This window comes from Pelobates fuscus, chromosome 1 (assembly GCF_036172605.1).
Source record: "Pelobates fuscus isolate aPelFus1 chromosome 1, aPelFus1.pri, whole genome shotgun sequence".
NCBI lineage: Eukaryota > Metazoa > Chordata > Amphibia > Anura > Pelobatidae > Pelobates > Pelobates fuscus.
Genome location: NC_086317.1, coordinates 114,373,699 through 114,399,503, shown reverse-complemented (window position 1 = coordinate 114,399,503; position 25,805 = coordinate 114,373,699). Strand labels below are relative to the sequence as shown.

The window sequence follows — 25,805 nt, the reverse complement described above, 5'->3', positions numbered from 1 at the left end:
ACTGAGGGGGCCAATTCCATACACAATACAAACCCCTTATGGGCCTACCGCACAATCGGTATCCAATACCCCTAGTGGGTCCACCGTCTAAAACAGTAGTCGTCTTACCTCCTCGTTCCTGAACCTGAGTTCACACTCATCGACGGGGGCACCCCAGCACTTACTACGTAGAGGCCGATGATCTCCTGGACAACAGACCAGTGGCGCCGAGACGAAGGGAGGTCCACGCAAAAGTTCAGGGGTGCAGCCGTAGGGAGCGTGGGCAAAGATAGACCGTCTCACGCCTCTGCTCTCAGCTACCGTTGAATGATGAGATTCCCGGCCAATGCACCAAATGATACCGGAGAAACTGACGGAAGCCAAGCACAGAGAGATGGACACAGGTTTCTTCAGGAAGGAAGAGATCTTTATTCAATTCACCGACCGGGACTCAGAGGGACTAATGTCACCAAAAACAGCTAAAATCTGAGCCCTGATCGTACAGTGTAGGCACCTTATATAGACATATAGCTCCTCCTATAATCAGTTCCACCTACACGTACTCTAACCCAATCAACAGAACAAAGACTAACTTCCTGTTTGACCACATGGCTTGCCCAGCACAATGGAGGAGGGGAATACTTGTATATCCTGTATTCCTGCACATGCTCCGTACACTAGTGATTGTATCGTTGCCACGTGCAACCAACCGACCGACACATCAGCATATGCACGTGCACATACCACGTGGCAATCTCAGCCTACTAAATTTATTTTTACCGAGATTCCACCACAATAGGATATGGAAGGGGGAGTACATTGATATCCTCTCGCTTTTACCTACAGCGAAATAATTTACTAAGCCGCATATGGAGAAAGGGGATGAAGAGAAGAAATAATTTATACCCTGGTCACTTAATAATTGGCTTCAAGCCTTTTTAATTTATTCCAGTGTATTAGGTGAAAAATATCCTGAATTATGTTGTGGCTTATTCCAGCATGCAGAAGCTATTTTGGAGGCTTCTAAGAATTTTGAGGGTTTTGCATGGTTTTATTATGATGAACATTTACGTCAAAAGTCAGCGGTTCGTGGTAATTTGAAGTAGGGTATTAAGGATGTAGGGCTATGGGTGAGCATGATGTTACCGCAGAGACAGCCAGCTTATGTTAACAGACAGGTTGGTATAAATGTTTCACAGCAGAAAGGAGTTTGTTGGGCGTTTAATGAAGCACACTGTAAATGGTTGAGTAATTGTAGATTCTGGCACGAATGCGCTAGGTGCTTGGGTGTTTTCGTTGTTTCAAAAGAAGTCAGTCAAACAACACAGTTTCAAAAAGCGCAGACTCCAGTGAGGTTGGAAAAATTACTGCTGTACCTCGAAATTTATTTGGCGCAAATTTGGCGAAAGCCAGGTTAATTAAGGAAAGATTTGAGAGCGGTTTTAAGTTGCCTGTTTATAGTTCGGTTCAATGTTGTTGGGTTGAGAATTTAAAATCAGTTTTAGAGTTGCCAAATATAGCTTGGGAGAAGTTTTTTAAAGAGTTAAAGTTAGGTAGAATAGAAGGTCCTTTTGACGCCCCTCCTTTTTAGTGTTTTTCGGTTATCCCCATTAGGCTTAGTCCCAAAGAAGGAGCTAGGGTCTTATAGGCTAATACATCACCTGTCATATCCTAAAGGTGATTTGTTAAATTACATGATTGCTAAAGAGGAGAGTTCAGTGTCTTCTGCAACGTTTAAAAAAGCATTGAAGCTGGTAAGGGCATGCGGAAAGGGAGCATTGATGGCGAAAGGGGGGATATCGAATCTGCTTTTCGCTTGTTACCTATTCACCCGGAGCCATTTAACTCATTGGGTTTTCAGTTTAAAGGGCAGTATTGTTTCGATAAGTGTTTACCAATGGGTTGTGCTTTGTCTTGTTCATACATTGAAGCATTTGCGACTTTCATTGAGTGGATAGTTCAGTATGAGTCAGGGTTGAAGCACATAATGCATTATTTGGAAGATTTTTTTGTTTGTAAAGATAGTGGTAATTGTAAGCACTTATTAGAAAGTTTTCAGAAGGTGACGCACAAATTAGGTATCCCTTTGGCTGCAGTTAAGACGGTATTACCTACTTGTTATTTACAATTCCTTGGTATAATCATTGATTCGATGCTGATTCAACAGGTAATGGGTTGTGAAAAAGTGATCTTAAAGGTGCTACAGTCGTTATTGGGTGTGTTGACATTTGCATCAAGGGTAATTCCGATGGGGAGAGCATTTTCTAGGAAATTGGACATGGCAATGGCAAACATTAAGTCGCCCTCTGCACAGATCAGAGTAACAAGGGAAGTAAAACAGGACCTGTGTGTGGAAGATTTTAATGGAAGGTTGCTAAGGCAAAGGGAGTTCACAGTCTGGAGCTGTTCACAGATGGAGCGGAGGCCATTGGTTTCGGTATATATTGGAGTAGACAGTGGTGTGTGCAAGAATGGCCAGAGTCATAGGCACAAGGAGGATTAACAAAAAATTTAACATTGTTAGAACTGTTTCCCATAGTAGCAGCCATATATCTTTGGAGGGAGGAGTGGAGAAATAGGTGTATGATTGCCATATGTGACAATTTAAGTGTAGTCATGGTGATCAATTCATTGCAGTCTAAGTGTAAGCAGGTGATCAATTTGCTTAGGCATTTGGTTTTAAGGTGTTTACAATTAAACATATGGTTAAAAGCCAGGCACATACCAGGTAAATTGAATAGACTGGCTGATGCTCTTTCACGATTGCAATTACAGGAGTTCCGGGAAATGGCACCTTGAGCGGAGGCGAAAGGAATACAGTTCCCACCAGCCCTTTGGGGATTGATTCGGGACAGTTAAGTGCCTTTTTAAGGAATTCAGTGGCCGCTTCTACTTGGAAAGCTTATGTCAGGGCATGGAACGAGTGGTTTAAATTTATCAAATCTATTGAGCGTAATCCATTGGGGGAGGATAAAGAGAGTGCAGTGCCATTTGTAGTTCTGTTAATGCAGAAAGGCGTTTCAAAATCAAAGTAAGCAAGCAATTTAGCAGGGGTGGATTTCTTTTGAAAATTGTGTGATTATAAGCCAATCAAACAATATTTCATAATCCATCAGCTGTTAAAGGGTTACAGTAGAACGTTTCAAGTTAGGGATAATAGCAAGGCCATTTCATTTCTAGTTTTAGCACAGTTATTTAAAGTTATAGAAATAGTTTGCTATTCACAGTTAAGAACGCTGGTATCCCGAATACCCGTTCTTCCAGACACTTCTGAATCAGCTAGGGACTTTGTGATTATAGCCCTGTTCGCCTGGAGCGCTGAGTTGACTGTTACCGAAATCCTAGCGAGCAGGGAGGAGAAAACACCGCAACACAACAATCGCATACCCAAAAATCAATCGGAACTAGATGAAAGGTACAGCAGGAATGTCTTTATTTAGGCCAAGTGGTCGGCTTTTATGCAAGTCAAGGGTACATTATACACGCCCGCAGAAACTTCCACAACACGCCCACATGAGATGTTGAGTCACTGTGATACAGCAGAAAACACAAACTTATGAAAATATGAAATATTACAGTGCAAACATATCCAACCCCCCACACTGTCACGGGAGGCACTCAGTATTCCGGACCCCTGTGCCTGATGTAGTTGTTTAGGAGTCTTCAGCGTGGAAGAGGATCAGTAGGGCCTGGTGCAGGGTAATCGCACGCCCCCTGGTGTTGAGCACCAGCGTTTGTGCGGCCACAAACCAGAACCCTGTTGCAGCTTAGCGTATGTCAGAGCAGAAGTATGCTGAGATGTATCCAGTACTAGAAACAAGGCAAGGCTAGGATAGAAACCAAACAAGAAAACAAGACAAAACTAGTAGAACCCAGAACCAGAGAAGGATAGAAAGCTTAACCCAGAACATGTACACAATACATAAGGGAAACATTAACAGAACAGGGGCAGGAAAGGATTGTACATGGACTGAGAATACAAAATAAAACAAGACAAGATAATATAGATAATATAGGCAAAACAAGCGGAGGCAAAACTAAGTACTATATATGTAATAAACATTGGAGATTTAGACATACATAAATGGCCAAGATGTATGCAGCCCACCAACTGCGTCAAAGTCCTCCAATTAAGGTGGGTCCTACCTACCTAGATATGCATGACTAAATAAACAATAATAAAACACACACAGCACTTACCTGCAAGAAAAGGGAAGAGGACTTGTGGCAGCTGCCTGCAGGAACCAACTGAAACAAAAGGATTCATGGAAAAGGAACAGGTGTGGCAACATAAAACAAACATTTAAAGGAATCCAAGAGACTGGGAATTCCAGGAACGGAATACCGGAATGAACCCAGAAAACCCAGCATAAAGAAAACCAGACACAGAATAGAAAACCAGAAAAACCAAGGAAAACAAAACAAGAATTGTAAAAAGAGTACTGGATACCAGAAGCCAAGGCCAGACCTCTGAACAAGACAGAGTAGGTCCTGACACATACATATTATATGTACAGATAGCTGGTCCTAGAGCACCCAATCTGGCAAAATAGCACCCTGATCCCAGGTTCCCAGCGGAAACGCCAATGAAGTAAAGATTCGACGACCGCACAAGAGGCAGATGCACACAATAATTCCATAAGTTTGGTGGTCGCGGTCGGTCAGTTTGAAAGTCACCAAATTGACCCCAAAAAGGTTAACTGTCTTTGAGTCTCAGTAGTAGCATTGGCTCACTGGGGTACTAGGAGCAGCCACACCAAATAGCGGTCTCCGGGCAAATTAGGAAAAGGCAAGAAGATGCCCACAAAAGAGGCCCCAGGGAATCGCGCGGTCGAGTGTCTGGCGTAGAGTACCAGACACTCGCCGACCAAGTTCCACTGTCCGTGTTCTGGGAACAAGATTGCTGCCACTGTCTCTAGCAAGTGTCGAGCCAGTATCCGAATAGCGGCCATATAGCAGGGCCCTTGTGAAACTCGGTTCCCCGTCAAAATAAATAAGCCAGGAGGGAACAGGGATTCAGTACTAGGGTCCCCCCGAATGCAATCCAAAAATGACCACACCAAATATGTAGTTTCTTCACATTCACACTTTGAGTTAGTTTTATTTGGATGTTCGTTTATAATAGCCTTTTTTGCAGCGTTAAGGATTGCGGAATTAGTTTCTAGAAGTAAGTTTTGTTTATCAGGTTTGCAGCGGGAAGATATTATTGTTAGTAATAGGAAGGTTATGATATTTATTAGTAAATCAAAAACTGACCAAGAAGATAAAAGCAGATGGTTGTCATTATTTAACATCCAATGTTCAACCATGTGCCCAGTGAGAGTGACAGAGGAATATCTATTACTGCGACTAAGAGTGGAAGGCCCGCTAACTAAATTTCAATTGTAAAAAGTTTTTAAGGTATGCTTGGCAAAATTAGGTTTAGGTAAAGAGCGTTATTCATCGCATTCATTCAGGAATGGATCTGCAACTGAGGCGGCGAGGTGTGGTCTAGGTGATGGAATCATTCAAAAGCTGGGAACATGGGATTCTAACAGATTCCAATTGTATGTCAGGCCTAATTTGTTTTAAAAAAAAAAAAAGAAAAGAAAACGGGGAGTTCGTGATCCAGGAATGCCATGTGTAAATGGTAATTGGTTCATAAAGATTGGTTTTCAAGTCAATGGGGGTATATATTAATATTTTTTTTTCCGGTAGGAAATAAGAAGCCGGCGATTGCCTGGGTTATTGGTCACTCTTTTGTGGTATGGGCCCAGAAGAGGGCACAGGAGCGTACATATGGAGAAAATCTCGGTTTGAAGAGCGCTTCAGTAAAAATATTTTGGAAAGGCACCCGTGGTATCAAGTGGTCACAGTTATCGGAAATGTGGCAACAATGTTTAGCGTTTTTTTCCTTAACCAGATTTAATTATAGTTCATTTAGGGCATGCTTCCCCAAACTCCGGCCCTCCAGATGTTGCTGAACTACACCTCCCATGATTCTTAGCCTATCTATTTAATTCATAGAATCATGGGAGTTGTAGTTCAGCAACATCTGGATGGCCGGAGTTTGAGGAAGCCTGATTTAAGGGGTAACAACATTGGAGCTACAAAATCGGTGAACTTGTTACAAGAAATTAAGAACTATTTGGTTTTTGCAGCACACATTTGTCCAGAGGTGTGCTTTATCAGCGATCATAGCAAGACATTGCTGGCTTAAAATAGGCTATTTAAAACAGTTATAGAGGGTGCACAGAAAGTTAAACAGAGCTGTAGAGAACTTTTTGCTAACGTTAGGGATGCATTCATATAGGCATAGCAATATTGAGGGCAGTTGCGCAGGTTTTTATAAGAGCGATGCAATTCAATTGTCAGACATAGAATCAGACATATTTAATTTGGGGATTTAGGCTATGGTGGAGATTGCCATGGGCTTTGGGGGGGCCACGGTGTTTGGTTGCCCAGAACCTCGGTGGCGATGGGATATAAGTTACCCTCCCCGGCATCACAGGAGGGTGGATGTGGTTTATTTGGTTGGAAAATATATATTTATGGCTCCTGGCTTTAGGGGCGGAGCCTGGAAATGGTTAATGGTTATTTGGTTTTGAAGTTATGGTTATTATTATTATGATTATGGATATTAAATAAGAATTGTGAAATCCGTAATAAAAGTCACCGCCATTCACCAAATGTTTTCATTTATAAGTAAATAAACAGTTAAAGGAAGAAGTTGTTGTGTTTTTATTTATATTATGTATCCTTAAAAATGCAGCATTCAAACCCCATGCGATAACAGCGGTCGACGAGCATGCGCACTAGGTTCCTGACCGCAGGGGAGGAGGAGTGAAGGTAGAGCCTGACCCAGCGCTCAGGGATATCATTTTGTATTCCTAGTGAATTTCAATTTTGAGACTTTGTTTTTTTTTCCCCCCCCCCAACAGTTCACACTTTAGTAGCTAAACCTGTTAAACTCCAAATTCTAGAGTAAAACAAGTAAGCTGGAAATATTAATGAGTAGGAGAAATCTTCCAAATCTAATTATTTTAACCTCAGCTCTGCTACTCTGCTTTAATTCCCTAAGTTTCTCGATTTAGTGACTAGAACACGGTATGTTCTGGTTTTGTTAATAAACATTCCATGCTTTCCATTCCACGCACAGCAGCTGCTATTTCTACCACCGTAGAACCACGCCCCAGTGTCGTTCCATTAGGCTACGCCCCCAAAGTGGTATGAGTTTGCCATTCTACCAGGCCTTGCCTCCTGCCCTCACTCTGACGTCACAGCATTCTGTGCTAGCTGGGAGCCTTATAACTGCAGCCTGTGTCACTGTCCCCTCAACGATCACCGCAGGCAAGGGCAACTGGAGGACTTACTGTAAGACAGGTCCAAAAGCATTATGCTCCAAAATAACGTGTTCCGATGTTTAGCTAGTCACTGAGTCAATCATTAAACATCAGGGGTGAAGGGGCTGGGAGTGTTGATTTATACTGCAGCCTTCCCACCCCCCCATGGTACTATTATTACTAATGATCTATTTGCATGTTTTATATGCGTAAATATACAGCTAAATATCTCAATATGTGTATATTTATTTTTTTATCATCCCTGTTATTTTGGGGGTTGGAGCTCCTATTTGGAATGCAGGGATAATTACAGAGCCCAATGCAATGCAGGGGGTCTTGCATAGGTTGATTGTTGTGTATTATGGAATTAGAATTTAATCTGTTTAGGCTGGTGATTCAGTGTTAAGGACTCATGTGATTTAAAGAAACAAATATGGTGCAGGTAGCACTTGCTCTATAGCCCATTTGCAATGTTATATGAGGGGGGTGTGCAATTTAATTGTAAAGTCAACTTCAAAGTCTAAAGTGGGAGCTGGTATGGTTTAAAGCAAATAGTGAGTTGATTTTTAATATTTTGTTATTTACTGCACCTCCCCTTTCGGCACAATTGGGTTAATAAATCATGTTTAAAGGAGGGGTGGGTGACTGAATAGGTCATTTAAATGTGTGGGGACTGTATCTAAAGTGGAATGCTGTCCTCTAGGTTGCTCTTCAAAAATGAAAAATGTACAATTTTTACCATGATCTGCACTAAACCGAATTGCTTTGAAATAATGATTATTAAGTTCACTTTTGTAACGAATATTCTAGAACAGTTACACAAATTAAGCTCTGTATTTTTGAGACCTGCCATGGCTGAGATTGAAGCGAAAGCTTGATAAAGACCTTTTTGGTCGAAGCGTTGCTATGGCTGAGATTGAAGACCTACCAGGTCTCAGTGGGTTCTGAAAAGTGCTGGCCTTGAGTATGTAGCAATCATATACTGCAGAAACGATTTGAGGAGGAATCCCAAAGGCACTTGTTTACAGTACAGTAGTTAACTTATTTCCTCTCCCATATAAATCCCAGAGCTGTACTTTTCATGACCTACCCCAATATACATGGTTAGTGCTTATGGTGGATCTGGCACCCCTAACCATATTTTTTATTTTTTTTTTGAATAATTAAAAAAAAATAATTTCAAGGCTTTAAAAAAATATATGCTTTGCCCTTTTAAAGGTTAGTGTGTCAGTCTGCGAAAAACTAGCAGATGAATGTTATACATACAGTACAAATTCAGGATTTTCTTTTTTTTTGGTATATTCTGAAAATACCCCCATATCATTAACTATTTATTTATTTTTTCTTCTCTAGACAAATGTAGTGTTTCTGAAAAACTGCAAACCTTTCCATCCAAGACACAGGGCAAAGGTGTAAATTAATAAATTACTCCTAATTCAGAGTAAACTTAAAACAATGCCAGGTGAGTATAAAGAGTGAGCTTTTGGTTAACACTACAATAATGTATAATCATGACACATTTTCCTCTCACATTGCTGTGTAAGAGCATATTCTCATGTATAAGGTGCAACATCTACTTGGTGTTTTTCAATTGTCCAGATCATATTATTTTTTTTTTTTATTCTTTATTTATTTGTGCGCAAATTGAACATTTGTTTCTCACCTGCCACGACAGCAGAGTGAGGGCATAGACAGATATACATTTGTGTGACAAAGGTATATGTAGAAGAAAAAGCAGTAATAGTTTCAAATGATAATACAGCACTTTTTTATGTATCTACAGCGTTGGATAGGACATGTCAGGGATTGACTGAGTGCCTTTCAGGGTGTATTAAGCATGTCAGTACTCATGGAGGGTATTGGAGCTTCAGGTTGTGAGTTTGCGGCTAGGTCCCAAGGCCTGGTGATTCTTTTGTATCGTGATACCACTTCGTCATTAGTCTAGGCCACCGTTCCTAGTGTGGTGGTTGTGGTTGTGCCCCTAACCGAGGGGCGGGCGGGGGGGGGTTTGCGGTCTCGCGGTTGGCTGAGTGGGTGCAGGCGTAGTGGGCAATGGTTGAGGTGTGTCCGGGTGCCCTTATGGGGGTTCCCAATTAGTTTGGGGGGTGTGGGCAGAGTGCCCTGACGCTCAGGGTGAAAACTTAACCTACTCAACAGTATACGAGAAATGTACGTTTACAATAACACAGCATATTAACACGAAAACAATAGAAAATAAAAAAAAATTGTGTGACAATCAGCCAGGTGGTGAATCGGGCCGGAACTGGGTGCCAGTGGGGTTCAGCTTTCGGGTTCCTCCCGTCCTTCTGGTGTTGGTGTGTCTGCAGCGGTAAGTCCCAGTGATTCAAGGAAGGATGAGGCGTCTGCCATCGAGGTCAGCGTGTGGGTAGTCCCATTATGAGTTGATAGGAGCGTGCCCGGTGTCCCCCACCTGTAGGTTATGTTGGCTGCTCGTAGTTGTTGGGTCACTTGGTGAAGCGATCGGCGCCATTGGAGGGTTGCCCTCGTTAGATCTTGGTAAAAGGTAAGGCTAGAGTTCTCAAACGCTAGTGGGGTTTTGCCCCGCAGGGCTGCCATTATTTGTCCCTTGTCAGAGGAAGATGTGCAGCGCAGTATAACATCTCTAGCCGGTTGTGATGAGGCCCTTGGAGGGCCTACGACCCTGTATATGCAATCAATTGCCAGTTTGCGGGCTGTCGCTGGGGGTAATATAGATGCTAGTAATCTCCTTGTGTAGTGCGGCAGCTCTTCAGCAGCGACAGTGGTAGGGATGCCTCTAATTTTGATGTTGTTGCGTCTGTGGCTGTTCTCAAGGGCATTCAGGTGCAGTGCCATGTTGTGGTGAGACTTCTGGAGCTTTTGTACTAAGTCTTGTACATTGGTTAGATTAGTTGAGACTTCGGTTATGTCAGTCTCTGCGGCCTGTACTCTGTCCTTTGTGCTTTGTAGATCTGCCTTCAGTCCTGCCAGTTCTTTTGATAGGATTTTGTGAAAATCATGTAATAGAATTTGCAGGTCATGTTTTGTTGCAGGTGGCGATCCCTCTGGGGGCGCTGGTGGTAGTATGCAGCGGCTGTTACCCCCTGCTTGTTCCTCCAGGCCTGTTTGGGTAGGGAGCGGCTGGCGTTCCGCTGAGGTCTGTTGGGGCCCACTAGGCTGCCGGAGCACAGCCCCGGTGTCTCTGGTTTCCGACCTGGTTCCGGTCGGGGAGGGTTGGCTTACCCCTGATGTCTGTTTGGGCCTGGCAGGTTGCTGGAGCATGGCCCCGATATCTCTCCCTTCCATATGGGTTCCGGCTTTCTGGGAGCGTCGCCCCATGGCGGGCATGTGGGTCCCTGGGCCGGTAACAGATCCAGTTGTTGGGATATTTGAGAGGTCTCGGTAGGCTCCACTGAAGAGCGCCTCCAGGGCGGGCAGTGTGTGCGTGGAGTAGGCCCCGGGTCTACGCTTCCGCTTCGGAGGTGTTGGTTGCGCAAAGAAGGGCATCTATTGATGCGGCGTGCTTTCCCGATTTGGGGTATGTATTTTTGGTGATGGAATTTGCTGCGATTACTGTGATTTGGGCGAGATTGTAAAGTTAGGAGTCGGAGCTGTCAGAAATGGCGTCTGAACAGCTCGGTAGTTGGCTCCGCCCCGCAGATCATATTATTTAAAGCCAAATTGTACCCTGGAAAATAGCAGTTAATTATTTATTTTTTGTGAAGTTTGCTTTATTGTTTTACATATTAATTTTATGTATGTATCTGATGTCCTCTGCTGTTAAAAAAAAAAAAAAAAAAAAAAAAAAAAAAATCATAGTACAACAGACTACAAATGTAGCTATGGAATTCCCCCCCACTTCCAGAGAAGTTACTATTCCACTTCAATGAAATGTCTCCTTGCATATATTGCTGGACCCTTAAAGGAACACTCAACGCACCATATCCACTATAGTGCATTGTAGTAGTTATGGTGTTGGATGTGCCTTAAACCACAAAGTAAGTAATCAAACCATTTTCTACCATTTTTAGCTTCTTACCTGTGGTCTGTTCGGTGCTGGTTCCTTCCCCTCTGCAGCCAAAAGTGAAAGCAAAAAGCTTTTGCTAGGAGCTTTTGTTGGCATTGCCAGGATTAGCTCAGTGAAGAGACATTCTGGCTGCAGAAAGTCACAATTATTCCAGCTACAGAAGTCAGTTTGGCCGGCGGACTCAAGACTAGAAGAGTTCACTTAAAGAACTTTATGTTGGTAATTAGAATGTGCCATTATCTCCTGGGAACATGTTACTGTAAAGAAAATTAACTAGGAGACCATTGAAATCACAGAGGTCACCGTTTTATAACCCTTCACAATGATTTCTGTAGTAACAACAAAACGAGAGATATATATATATATATATATTTTTTCTCTTTCCTTCCATTAACTTGCAAATCTCGAAGTGCTGCAACCACAGCTTCGTGTGCACTAGCAGATATCTTAAGTCCGAGTGGGACTACTGATAGGTCAGTGACTATTTGTCTCAGGCAGCCTCGAGTGCAACCTCCAATGCTGTTGGTTGCTGACCCTTGTACTAGAGAATTTATTTTAGTGACCTCAGTAGCTTGAGACCCAGAATAGTGTGCAGTGATGTCTGTATGAACTAAAGGGAGATTTTATTTTCTGGTTTCCAGGTTGTTGTATTATCCTCCCCACCGTCTCCCTCCCCAAATACGTATTTAAAATAACAAATACCTGCAATCAAACAAGTCTGGGATTGAAAAGTTTACTGGAAGGTGGAGAAGCTATTAAATATTTATTGAAACATTGTTACTTGGCTTATGCCATTCTTCTTTGGCTTTCTAAGAGCTTACTTTGTTTAACAATACACTGCACGTCCTACTGCCTGTACGAATTGTGCCCAGTTTTCTGCTGTTTCTCTGATTTATTTTTTTCTTGCCAAGTGGAATTCTTCTGTAATGTAAATGGTTTAAATCATTTTGGAGGTAAGCCCAGTGATGTATAGCTCTCCGGCACTTTAAGATTTACGTCTACTGAAATGAATTGATGTTGCTGTGTCTCTTGTATTACTGCATGGTTTCTTGTATTGGATTAAGTGCTATACCTTCACTGGGCATAATAATTAGGTGTAGTGACCTTAGAAACCACTCTACAATATCCTTGCCCCAGATAACACCTATGATAACTTTTACATAGGCAAAGGGCATTGACCACAACTTTAACATTTCACTTGCCAGATGTTACCCAGAGAAAGTTCTCACTATTTGAATCAATTCCTTCTGCAGTGCTGCAAACCAAAGACTTTACTCTAAGTAAACAAGAGTTACATTATTTTAGCTAATCCTTATACCCATATCATTATGAAATACTGCTGTCAAGATGTATGCAGGCATTTTTCCCTCTAGGTTTGGTCTTTTCTGCCTGTGATTCTCCTGCAGAATCACACCGTTATGGGCTGACTAATGTCAAGTCTGTGTATATTTCTTTACACAGACCATCATTAATTGGCTGAGATCATTCATTGGATGATCTCAGGAAAAAAAAATCTGCAGTGGGATTGACATCAGGCCTGCAGCTCTGCAGAAGTCAGATGGTGGTCATCAGCCATACCTAAAGACTCCATTCCTGGTGGCACCCAAGTAAGACCGCAAACCATTGCTAAAGTAATGAGAACCTTTTTGCATAGTTTTGTCATGCAGTATAAAACTATATATAAGAAAGTAATTTTGCTTGTATAGCAATAGTTAAGCATCTGTGCTTTATGTCCCTGTTGGCTGCTTTCCCACCACAAGAAGAAAACACTTATAAGTGCTATTTTGTTCGCTAATTGTTGAGGCACATTCTGTTTTTCTATGGAAATGGCTCCTCATTTAGCTCCTTACCCCAGAATAGCACCTGTATTTGCCTTGATAAATATCCTATGTGAGAAATTTTAAATAAATCTATCCATTTGCTGTAGGTTTCCTAACGGAGCATGGAACTTTATAGTTCTGGCTGGATATCATTTTTGCCACATTATTTGTGCCCAAGAACTTTATGTAGCAGTATTGTACTATATTAAACGAATATTCAGTCATACTGTCACCCTCCATTGGACTGATACTGTGATAGGAAAGGAATCCTTGAGACCAGTGTATTCTAGTTGACTTCATATCAGTCAAGAAACCAACTAAACTCTTTGTTCAAAAAGCCAAATTAGGCTTGCAAATATACGTTTCGCTTTTGCATTGGTTCTCAATAACCTTTATAATGGCTGGACTATTTAACTAATTTATTAACAAAACAAAAACATGTATGCAGCATCCTTTGACACAATTTATGTCTGGAGATACAAATCTGGATGACTTTAAATTCCTTATGTACCAGATGTCTTGGCAGATCCTGCTGTAGTCCTCATCCGCTCAGTGTGTTGTGGAGTTGTCCCTTGAACTATTTTATGTATTATTTCCCAATTAATTGGTATGTTATTAAATATACTGCACTTTATGTATACTATGTAAAAACTATATGATGAAAGTTAAATGTTGAACTCGTGGATTCTCTTTGTGATATTACTACGTGAAGCGTGCGGGTCTTTACCACAAAGTCGTAGGTAATGCACTGCTTCCCATTTGTTCTCCCTTAGAGAGCCATACCAGTTTTGTGTTCTGTAACCACTAGAATGTGCTGCAGTGGTTATGGTTCCCCTCCCATTTTAAGTACTCGGACCTCTAGCAAGACAAACTCATCTGACAGGCACCACTCCCTCCCTCCACTAAAGCTACAGGGGAGCCTTGAAGCTTTCTCTCATTCCACAAGCTCTGAGTTAAGAAGGGAATTTTGCTAAACACTCAATTAATTGCTCTTAGCCAGTGAGCTAAACACTGTCCCACCTGGCCCAGCTTCCCGCTCTCCTGACACTATATAGTGAAAGCAGGGAATGGCACCCAACAGCTTTCTGTTAAAAAGTTTTTTAGTAAAACGCCCATATGGTCTTAAGGCACCATGACCACTTCATATTACTGAATCTGCGCTCGGTGTGAAATTAGTTTGTCTTTGCCTTTAGATTTACAGCTTTGTTTTCCATTCTAGAGATATTGCTTACCATGTTCCATTCACCCATGAACTTTCTTCAAAATAGACTTGAATTTGAATGTTTGCATTTATTAATTGCAGAGATGTTCCTATTGTTTTGAAATATTATTTGTACTACTGCCATGTCATTCTTGGAAACGCACATGATACATTCCCTAAAAATAGGCCACGTCTGAAAGACGTGCTGAAACCACGTGAACGTCTTATGCTTGACCTTCATACTTGCCTTCGTGTATGCCCCATATGTACAAATAAAATTAAACACACTTGGCCTGCAACTAATGTAATTTAAAAAAAGAAATGCAAGCAAAATGTTTGTTTGCATTCAATGTGCATAGTTTCTTAGATTTTATTTTACTATTCATGAAGACTTTGACTGGATTATGTCTTGGTAGTTATTTGGTATAATTCACATGAGAAATTCCAGACTAGTATTCGTGACATGTTCTCGTGAAGTCCTATTTATGGATGCTGCTTAAGGTACAAAGATGGTATCTAATAATACTTTAACTGAGTGAGTTTCTGTTGACTGACGTTGCCAAACATCACTGCCCTTGTTTTTTTCTGCTGGCTCTATGCTGAGGTGGCACACACACATTAACATTATGGCAACCTTAAGATTTTCTCAAAGCATCATGATCCCTTTCCTCATTGTTTGGAAGTAGTCATGGTGCTTGGAGTCTGTATGTGCTGTGTTTCAGTAAACCTGCTGTGCATACTGAAATATTTAGACTAGCTGCTGTAGCTGTAACTCCACCTTTTGGCAGCCCAATTAGCCAATGTAGATGGGAAAACTCTGGGGTGTCAAATGTCAGTTTTGTGCATATTCCTTGCACAGGGGGTCATTCATTCCCTGAGAGTGCTCAGTTCATTATGCTCTCGACCAGTAAATGACCAGCGGGATCAGCATCTGGCTTCTTAAGCTCTGCGTAATTCCGATGCACATCTCCCATCAGGACCCAGGTAAGAGGGCAATCCATTGCAAAGTGGTTTACTCCTTGACTAGGGAAAAGTTCCAGGCTACTTCTCGCATCATATCCACTACAAAGTGCTTTTGTAACCCTTTAAAATGGAAAAAGTAAGTTTAGTATATGAATTATGGCCATAGGCCTATATACCAGGCCTGTGGAGTCTGAAGTAATTTTGGATCACTGAAGTCAGTGTGTAAAAATGTACAGTTTACGACAAAATGTACCGCATAATCTGGAAAAAGGACACTCCATAGGCTTCAGGCTTTAGTTTTGGATCAAGTATATCATCAAGCTTTTGGGCAGAAAATATCCTGTTCTTCTACTTGCATACTTTATTCTATCATTACTGTGACGGTAATCAGCGTCACTGGGGATGGAAGAGAGACACTATGTGTGGGTCCCCAGATTACTTTTGTGTTTTGGTCACCCTGTGCCCATTATTGGTGCAGGGTATGTTAAAAGTACTATAGTGCTTTATGCACCATTGTATGTAAATTATGCTGTTGGGGGCTTAAAACGTGTGCTATGTCTAGCAAAGTTAGTTGTTGATTTAACCTTCACCAAGTGTCGTCTGGTGTTTGGTCCAGGGTGTAAAAAGGCCCTCCGTGATCCCAGACAAACCTCGTCGACTGGGTCTGAAGTGCTCCAGCGTCCCTGATGGCTACGAGGAAGCTGACTTGGCGGAGGTACTCGGTTGGAGTGCTGGAGCTCCGTCACATTTACCAATTATTTATATTCTGATCTCCTCACTCCGGGGACTGTTCATCAGACTAATTATCATTTTTTTTTTTTTTTTCATTTATACTCCTATTTGCCTCTTCCTCCTTCAAGATGTTATTATTATAGCTATATTTGATCCATCCCCCTCACCGCTTAGTGAAACACATCTGACTTCAAATATACATTTATATTAAATAACGTACATTGGCCTTTTAGATTATAGTGAATGTTTAATAATCCATATTCTGACCATAATCTGGTATTTTATAATCTTGCAAAATTGATTGTGATTTTTTTTTTTTTTTTTTTTTCATTACCTTTTAGTAACAGACCAAGCCTTTGTGACCCTTGTCACAAATGATATATACTGTCAAGGAGCTCTGGTACTTGGAAAATCTTTAAGGAACCACAGTACATCCCGAAAACTGGTGGTAATGATAACCTCTCATGTCACAAGTCGGATGAGGTAAGGAATACAGAATTTTATATTGAGTTTATTAATTTGCTCAAATGGAGCTGTTTGCAAAACCTGCTCCCAATCAAAAGTGAAATTTAAAGTGAACCTGTCATGACCGATATTGGTTTGCAGTTTTCTGGCTTGCATCATGTTGTATAATTATTTCCTGGCACTATAGTTTCCTTTTAAGGGAACAAAAATAAGGTTATTTTCCTGGCACTATAGTTCCCTGTAGTGCCCTACTATCTAGTGGCCTTCAACCACGGTGTCCACATGCATAGCGTGAGGACGTCCAGCATTAGTTAGGCGACCAAAAGTCGCCTAACCACCCAGAAGTCTAGTCTAGTAACCAGCCACTAGAGGTGGAGTTAACCCTAGCAGGTAATTATTGCAGTTTCTTAAAAACTGCAATAATTACCTTTTCAGGGTTAAATTACCTGGGACACTGCACCCAGACCACTTCAATGAGCTGAAGTTGTATGGGTGCCTATAGTGTCTCGTTAATACAATGAAAAGCTAATTTTAAGTTATTACAATGCATTTCTATTACCCCTGTCTCCTGTTTATTAATATTATATATTTTGTTTGTGTGTGTTGCTCCTTTACTATAGTATACTTGTTTGGGAAGTACAGATCCCCCCCCCCCCCCTCTCCAACAGGTGAAAAGTACAACCTCTGCCTCTCTCCTGCAATAAATCAATCGTGTTTCTTTCCACCCTGCCTCTCCCACACTGAGCATGATCCTCTCTCTCCCCTTGCAGGCATTGCTTTCTCTTAGGCTAAAAGCAAACAGACTAGACTCCCAGAGAAGGGCTTTCCTTATTAAAAACCTGTAGAGAACAGACTGACCTGAGGGGGAAGTGCTGTTTTAAAATTTTTAGTTTTTAAATAAAATTATTATATATGTATTTATATAGTACCAACATATTACGCAGGGCTGTACAGGCAAATAATGAACATGTACTGATCCAAAAGGAACGTAAGATCCTGGCCTACATTCTAGCAAATACAGTACTTTTAAACAATATGCCTTGCAATCTAAAGGTAAACATGGAGAGTTGACACATAAGGTTGCGAGGCGTATTTGAAGTAATGTAGATCAGGAGAAACCTGCAAAAAAGTGTACTTGTGAGGTAATAGCTAAAATTAGAGACTGGCGCAGGATCATGTAATAAAGAAAGGTAGAGCAAGGGTGGGTAGTGATGGCAAATCCTTTTTAAAGTTGGTACAAGAGAGATATTAATAGTTTTAGGATTATTAACTTAAAAATATGCACAAAATATCATGGCTTTCAATTTTGATATGAAGTGTACCTTTAAAATGTCTGTCGAATATGGTGCATCACATTTAAATTGTTTGCGGAGAATAGCTGCATGGTAAATCTGGAGACGGAGGAAAATGATTTTAGAGAAATATAGTTCTTTGATAACAATTCTGCTAGTGATTCAATTTGATTCTCTGTCATTTAAGATTAAGTTGTATTTGTCATTACCTGCCTTTGAATGAGAAACTTGTTTCACAGGTGTGTGTTTTTTTTATTTTCTCCCTGTGCAATTTAACAATTTTGCGGCATAATCGGGGACGTCACAAAATCCTTGGATGTTCTCTAATTATTAATGTGCTTTATGCACATTCACAGTTGGCACTAAACCCTAGGCAACAAGGATTCTGACATAGAAAAGATTTGCTGAAGATCAATATCTTGCATTTCTTGTGGAATGGTCCTTGTTTGTTCTGATATATATGGCCAGTGAACTGCAGAGCTCTGGTATTGGCATCAACTGGGAGTGAACTCAAGTTGTCTTAATAAATAATTTCATGTAATGGCCATTGCTGCTTTGTGACTGTGCTACCAGGAGGACCATGTTCATGGCAATGAGTTTGCTGTAATGGTCTGGTGCAGATTTTGGTTAGGTAGGCTCTGCAGCCTATAACCCACAGTCATAAGCCGTGGCTGTGTCCATTCATGGTTTGAGTGGGTTTTCTGTTAAGCATCTCTTCTAAGCATAGTTATGGTAGTTGATGTGGGGAAGTGGGGATCTGCGTAAGAGACTGACATCAGCCCGCTAATGTTGTTGTTTTTGAGTTAGTTGTGCGCATAATGCATTGCATTTAATGTTTTTCTTAATCATTGCTTGGATGTCATTGTGTACTGCCTTGAGGTTGGCTGTGTCTTACATTGTGGTCCTTCCATGCTCAAGTGTCGTGTTGACTATATGTAAGTGTAGGTTTCTTTCCAGGATGAGATCTGCAAGGGGTCATTTCAAGTTGTATATCCTGCTGATGATATCCAGGCTTTTACCTTATTCTGATGACTTCTAGTAGTTGGCCTCAAACGATTTTCCAAACCGTTTAGTCATGGTGGACTGTTTTTATTTAATAATCTTCATATGGAATAGGCTGATTAAATAAAATAAATTGAGTCAAACAAAGCTGTCGTTGAGGTGGCACAATTTCTTAAATTTAATAGTTCTGTCCTTCAAGAAAGTGACAAAACTGTCCATGAAAGGCCCTTGCTTTTACCTCCATGTCTAACAACAGTGCTAAAAACTCCACATGCAACGCTGATGGAATCCTCTGAAAAGGCTTTCCTTGAAGCCATGGAATCATCCTCGTGATCATCTCCAAATGGAAAGCATATAAATGTAGTGATTTGACTCAAGTAAAGCAAAGTCTTGAAAATGTCTCTCAAAGTCTGAGCTGACCATTTCAATTAGCTCAATGTACCGCTTACTGTCAAGTTGTGCATGCTCCTTCCCTTGGTTATCCAGCTCAGATTCAATGTTTTGGAATCTTCCTAATTCCTGGCGCTGCAGCTTGGATGTGAGTAACTAGTTTTCTTTTGAAGGCATTAACTGAACTGATAATGTTGAACGTCTTCTATTTACCTTGCAGCTCTAAATTTAGATTGTTCAGCAGGTTTGTCAGGTCAGTCAAAAAAGACAAATCTAAAAATCATTCTTCATCCTCCAATTGTTTGTATTCTGCCTTTTGTGTAGATTCGAGAAACTCTTTGATCTCAGGCAGAAGCTTGTAAAATCTTTGCAAGAATTTGCCCCTACTCCAACCATCAGAAATCTGTCTGCAGCAAGAGATGTGTATGATTGCAGTCAGCTTCATCCAAATAAGTACGAAACAGCCATCTCTGAAGTGACCATCTACAAATTTAACAGATGATTCTTAGGATCACTATCATGACCTCTTTCACGTACAGCATTTACGCACGTGGGGTTTGTTGATGTATTATGCAGTGATAATGAAGGAAATCAAGAAAGGTGTCTTCCTCATTGCATTTGGCAATGAATATGTTTATCATATCATATCCTCTGATAGCCCTGATCTGGGAGAACAACATATAAAAAAAAAAAATCACCCAAATCGGTTCAGGGGTTCGGGATTTCCATGGAAGTCATAATTAAACCGACCTCACACGAGGCTCCTGCTCAAAACCGTTCCAGAGAACCAGGGCTTGCGGTTGGTCTAGTTCGGTGTTTTAAAAACCGAACAAACCTAGTCAATAGTCTTACCTTGGAGCTTGTTCCCCCTCATGCAGACGAACGATTCCACTGAACAGTGCCCTTCTAAGTTGTGTAGAACCGAACGCAGGAGATGATTGAAGTCCGGCGGTGTTCGGGAGTTTCCGTGTCTGATTTTTAGTTCCAGGAACTCGACGACCAAACACTGCTGCCTGCATTCATGCGAACAAGATAGCCACCACCTCGTGGTCGTTTATGCGGACAACAATCAATTGGAACACTGCGGTTAGAATCATTACCAAGTGTTAATAGGGATTAACAAGCTCCCGGGTGGTCTCTGGCTAGTGCGACTGTTCAGTTCCCAAACCACATAATCCCAATTGCACAAACAGAGCCTTTTTAAAGTCTATTAGCCCAGGTCTATTGCAGGGGCCCATAGTCCTGGGGTAAGAGGCTGGCCAGCAGGGGATACTAGTGGATTTGTAGATCAGGGGCTGCCTCAAAGCAGCAGAGTAGGGCTATTATAGACAGAGAACTTACCTTGGGGGGCTAATCTGCCTGGGTTCCGTTTCTAGTTCAAGGTAGTGACCTTCTCCTGTAAGGCATCTAACGGGGGTTACCTAGATTGGGGTGCCTTTTCAGTATTGGACTAGGGCTTTAATAGACCAGGAGTCTATTTTCTTTAGGGGTGAATCCGTTTGGGTTCTAATTTCAGTCTTTACCGTTCAAACCTGTGTGTGGGGGTGTGTATGTATGTATATAGATATGTTTGTATGTAAAAAAACAAACAAAAAAAAACCAGTTAAAATTTGTATCTTGTAATACCTTTTTTTTATTGGACTAACATAATTTTTTAATGACAAGCTTTCGGGAGAACCTCCCTTTCTCAAGTCTGAAGCATTGTTTTTCTTCTCCCTCACTCTGCTCTTCAGGATGATATTTATGACCCTCTGCAAAAATGGGGTGTATTTTCTAACAAACCTGTGTCTTATCTGCACTCCTGTTGCTTTAACCCCTGTTTCACAACTCGACTTTGAATTCTATGTGTAATGCTTCAGACTTGAGAAAAGGAGGTTCTCTCGAAAGCTTATCAGTAAAAAAATTCTGTTAGTCCAATAAAAAAGGTATTACAAGGTACAAATTGTATCTGGTTTTTTTTTTATTTATATAAGTGTGTGTGTGTGTAATAAAACTCTAACTCTGCACATTTTATTATGATATGTAACCACATTTTAATATCTATAGCCATCTAAATTGCAACAATACTCTGGTATGTACACTTTTTCAATAAATAAAGGAGCTACGAGGTTTTGAAACATTGTCATTTGGCACAGGGTTGTGTGTATTAGCCTAGATAGATTTGTCTCTTCCTAATCTATAAACATTCTCTGTATTTAACCAATTTTAATGATTTTTCACTTCACACATGTTTTTTCACTTTTTTTTTCTGCTGAGTGAGTGTGTTTTCCCTACATGGGATCTAATAAAGAAGTACCATTTTAAATTATAAGCATCTTTTAACATTAATCCCTACATTGTTCAATTGGTAATACTCAAATTCTGTCAGTAATTGTATTGGTTCTAGGCCTTTCTTTTTGGAAGTCTCGTTCCGATTTTCTTTCTTCTGATATTCATCCCCTTTTAATTACTCCGCAACCAATACAGGCTCAGTGAGTGTTTTCTTGAGGAAAATTTTGTCTCTACTTTTCCTTTCTCCTAACCGGGAAACTCTCTATTGAAAGTTAGAGGCGTCATTGGGGAGTACTTGTGTATTAGTGCACCTTTCTTACACATTTCCTTCAGTACTTTGCATGTACATCCTACAGTGGGGTGTTTATTATCTTTTATAACTGGTTGGATATTGCATAACCAAGGAGCTTCTGCTATTGGGACTGTGTGTTCTGGCCATGCTTTATTCGAGTTGGTCCATGTTACTACCCAAGACAAATGTATGGATCTGTAATAATTTTCTAGGTCTGGTAAGCCCGTTCTACCTAATTTTTGGCATGGTTAAATAGGAATAGCTTAATCTAGCTTTCTTCCCTTTCCATATGAATTTCTGAATTATTTCCTTATATGAAACCAAGAAGTTTTTTTTATAAAATATAAAGAATTCTAGGTATAAAATTGATCTTAGTAACATTAACTCGGCCAAACCAAGAAATGTTCAATTTGGACCATTTTTGAACATCTATCTTGATCTCCCCCAATAATTGAAGATGCTTAAGTTCGTGTAATTTTTGTAAGTTATTAGAGATAAATTCCCACGTATTTAAGTTTGTTTCAGGTCCAACTAAATGGAAAATTGTCCTGTAGGATCTTTATATTATTCATAATTGAGAAATTTAAAATCTGACTTGGATTGATTAACTTTAAAGTTAGACATTTTCCCATAGAATAATTATTTCATTATGTTCGGAAGAGAGATTTGAGAGTTTGTAATAAAACATCAGCAAAAACCGATAACTTATGTTTATCCTTTACTGTAATGTCAGTTATGTTGTATGGCACAGAGGAAGGGCTCAAACTTTAGCTCAAATAATATCAGAGAGAGAGGGCACCCCTTCATGGTTCCATTCGACAGGGGAATTGATCTGGAAACAGAGCCATTTATGCTAATCCTAGCTGTTGGCCTATGATATACAGCCTTTATCCATCTTATAATATGTGGTCCAATACGTCTAATATAAAAGACCAACTCGCCCTGTCAAATGCCTTCTCGGCATCAGAAGGTAGCAACAAAGCTGGGGTGCTCCCTCTCATTGACTCATATAACAAACACATTACTTTTGGGAACAAAACCCACTTGGTCTATTCTTATTAATTTAGCAAGACTGGTTTAATTCTCTTGCTTAAAATTTTTGCCAATATCTTTATATCGCAATTAAGTAGTGATATTGGTCTGTGACTTGAACATAGTTCTTCATCTTTACCAGGTTTGGGTATAACTATTATATGTGCTTCTTGTGTATGAGTAGGTAAATAACTGCCCTCCGTTAAAAGAGTTGAACATTTTAACAAAATTGTGACTTCATAAATCTAAAAAGGTCTTATAGCATACCATTGTGGGACTGTCTGGACCAGGGCTCTTACCCTTGTTTTTTTTTTTTTTTTTTTTTTTTTTTATATTTCGCACTCGCTCACGCTCGCTCTCTTTCCATTGACCTCAGCCAAGGTAAGGGGGTGATCTAATTTATATGCTATAGCAATATGAGAGAGAGAGAGATATAGATATAGATATAGATATAGATATAGATATAGATATAGATATAGATATAGATATAGATATAGATATAGATATATATATATATATATATATATATATATATATATATATATATATATATTTATATATATATATATATATATTTTCGAGTCAATGTCTATTATGGCAATTTACATTGCCATAATACAGACAAGGGGCTGTGTAGAAGGGGGGGCTGGCAGGAAGCTATGACCCCGCGGCTCTCGCGAGACTTACAGTGGGACTTGCAGAGGGAGCTGACCGGTGCGGAGGAGAAGGGAGCTGGCAGGAGAGGTAAGCGCTCTCTGCCAGCCCCCTCCACTGAACTGCCAATGCCATTGGACCACCAGGGAGTGAGAGCCCCCCTCACTGCCATGTATCAAGCAGGGAGGGGGGACGAAAAAAAAAAAATATATAAAAAATAAAATATTAATAATTAAAAAAAAAAAAAAAAAAAAAAAATATATATATATATATATATATATATATATATATATATATATATAACAATAACCATTATTAAAATAATAATAAAAAATGCCCACCCCCCACCAAGGCTCTGCAACGCATCACACACACACTGCACTCACACACACTGCACTCATACATACACTGCATTCATACACACACACAAACACACTGTAAATAAATATTAAATTAATATAATTTTTTTAGGATCTAATATTATTTAGAAATTTACCAGTAGCTGCTGCATTTCCCACCCTAGTCTTATACTCTAGTCAATAAGTTTTCCCAGTTTTTTTGGGTAAAATTAGGGGCCTCGGCTTATGTTCGGGTCGGCTTATACTCTAGTATGTATGTATTTTTTTTTATATTGTGTATTTACACACTAATTTTTATAATTAAAACAGAAGTTACTTTATATTCTTATTGCGGTTGATTCGTATCAGCCCCCCATCAAAATCAGGGGAGGCACCTTAAGGCGATATACATTTTTATTGTTCCCTTGACATCTATCTAAAGATAGTGTCTGAGATCCATACCCTTTAAAGCCAAGAAATATTTGCAGAGTCTTTTCTCTCCCCCCTCCTCCTCCTCCTCCTCCTCCTAATAATAAGGAGATTATGCACACGGTTTCTGAGTAACATCCAAAGTTTGTTTCAATTTTAACTTGGTAAGGAAAATGTTTTTTTTTTACTTATTTATTTTAAGAGTTCTGAAATGCCTGAGCAACAAGCTTGGCATGCCCTGAAAGTTTGTCTATTTTCTTTTCAAGACTCTGTTGTGCGTTAAGGAAGTAGCTCTCTCCACAGAGTTGCTGGATAGTGACAGTGATATCAAAGGTGTATGAGGCTCAAGGTGTTTCAGTTCCTGGGTAGCTTATGCGTCTAGGGCTTTTTTTTTTTTTTTTTGTACCTTTTATGGACAGCTGTAGAGCACCCAGGAACACAATGGCATTGGGACTACAATAAATAGCTTGGAACTAGTAATGTTATAGTGTCCCTCTGCTTCCATGGCTCTTACATAAGGGATTAAGTTTTATTTTAAAATACTGATTTATATCTCATGTTTAATTGGCCAAAATGGAAGGGGGCTACCTATTAGTGCTTCTGCCATGGATGTATGCAGGAAAAGAAAATAATGGTGAGTATGAATATCCTGATTTTATTTTTTTATTTTTTTTGGTTAGGTACAACTTTCACTAAACCTTTTTTAAAATTTTCAAAAGTACTTGGCAGTCTTAAGAAGTAAACTTACACGAAATCATGTGTGCACATTAATGCCTCCTTGAATTGTCAAGATCTGCAAGCTGGGGGCAAAAAAAGATGCATCAAACTTCTTAAACCGCATTCATGCCCTTTCATTTTTATATAACAAATGCATGTGCATTATACAAACTTAAACATCTGTTTATTTTGTACTTTTTAATATGGTTTATTTCCTGAATGTATAAACTATGACAATATTCAACCTACATCCTGTATTTTTTCCTTCAGGGGAGTCCTAGCACACATTTTTGATGAAGTTGTTGAGGTGGATGCTTTGAACAGTGCCGATTCTGTTCGTTTGGCTTTACTGAGGAGACCAGAACTTGGAATTACATTCACTAAGCTTCAGTGCTGGACTCTTACTCGGTACACAAAGTGTGTGTACATGGATGCAGATACAATTGTAAGTAAACTCTTATGTTGTGTGGGTTGTGACCAAATGTGACTATGCCCATTGAGATGTGCTCGGGTGTTGGTTGTCTTCAGAGAAGCCCTGCTCTAAAGTTTTTATAGCCCACCAACAATCTACGATTTATTATTTCCTTTTTTTTTATTCCACTAGGGATAGTGACAGAACATTGTTACTGGGTCACAAGGACTAGTTTGGGAACCACTGCTTTCGAGAAACCCAACCAACCACACCTATATGCATTCCTACCTCCATATTCCTGTGTTGTGTCTTAATCCAAAAGAGCAAGTTATTCTGTTTTGAGAGTACATTTTAAAGGGAATACTTTTTCATTTAATTTATTTCTTCAATAAATGATTGTTTATGGAATACAAAGGATTAGTGTGTTGTGTGTATCTTTGTATGCTCAAAGGCTAATTGGCAAGTCTTTAATTCCTTTTGAAGAAGTC

At 40.1% G+C, this 25,805-nt stretch overlaps 1 protein-coding gene across 2 annotated transcripts in view; it reads left to right on the top strand.

The window, feature by feature from the left end:
• The first annotated feature begins 7,220 nt into the window (after positions 1–7,220).
• The window catches only part of GYG2 (glycogenin 2), a 43,700-nt gene continuing 25,115 nt past the window's right edge, over positions 7,221–25,805 (top strand). For both annotated transcript variants that reach the window (XM_063450169.1, XM_063450168.1), the window contains exons 1-4: positions 7,221–7,332; positions 8,655–8,763; positions 16,365–16,506; positions 25,176–25,350. In XM_063450169.1, coding sequence (XP_063306239.1) covers positions 8,757–8,763; positions 16,365–16,506; positions 25,176–25,350 — 324 coding nt within the window. In that variant the 5' untranslated portion in view covers positions 7,221–7,332; positions 8,655–8,756. The remainder of the gene's footprint in view (positions 7,333–8,654; positions 8,764–16,364; positions 16,507–25,175; positions 25,351–25,805) is intronic.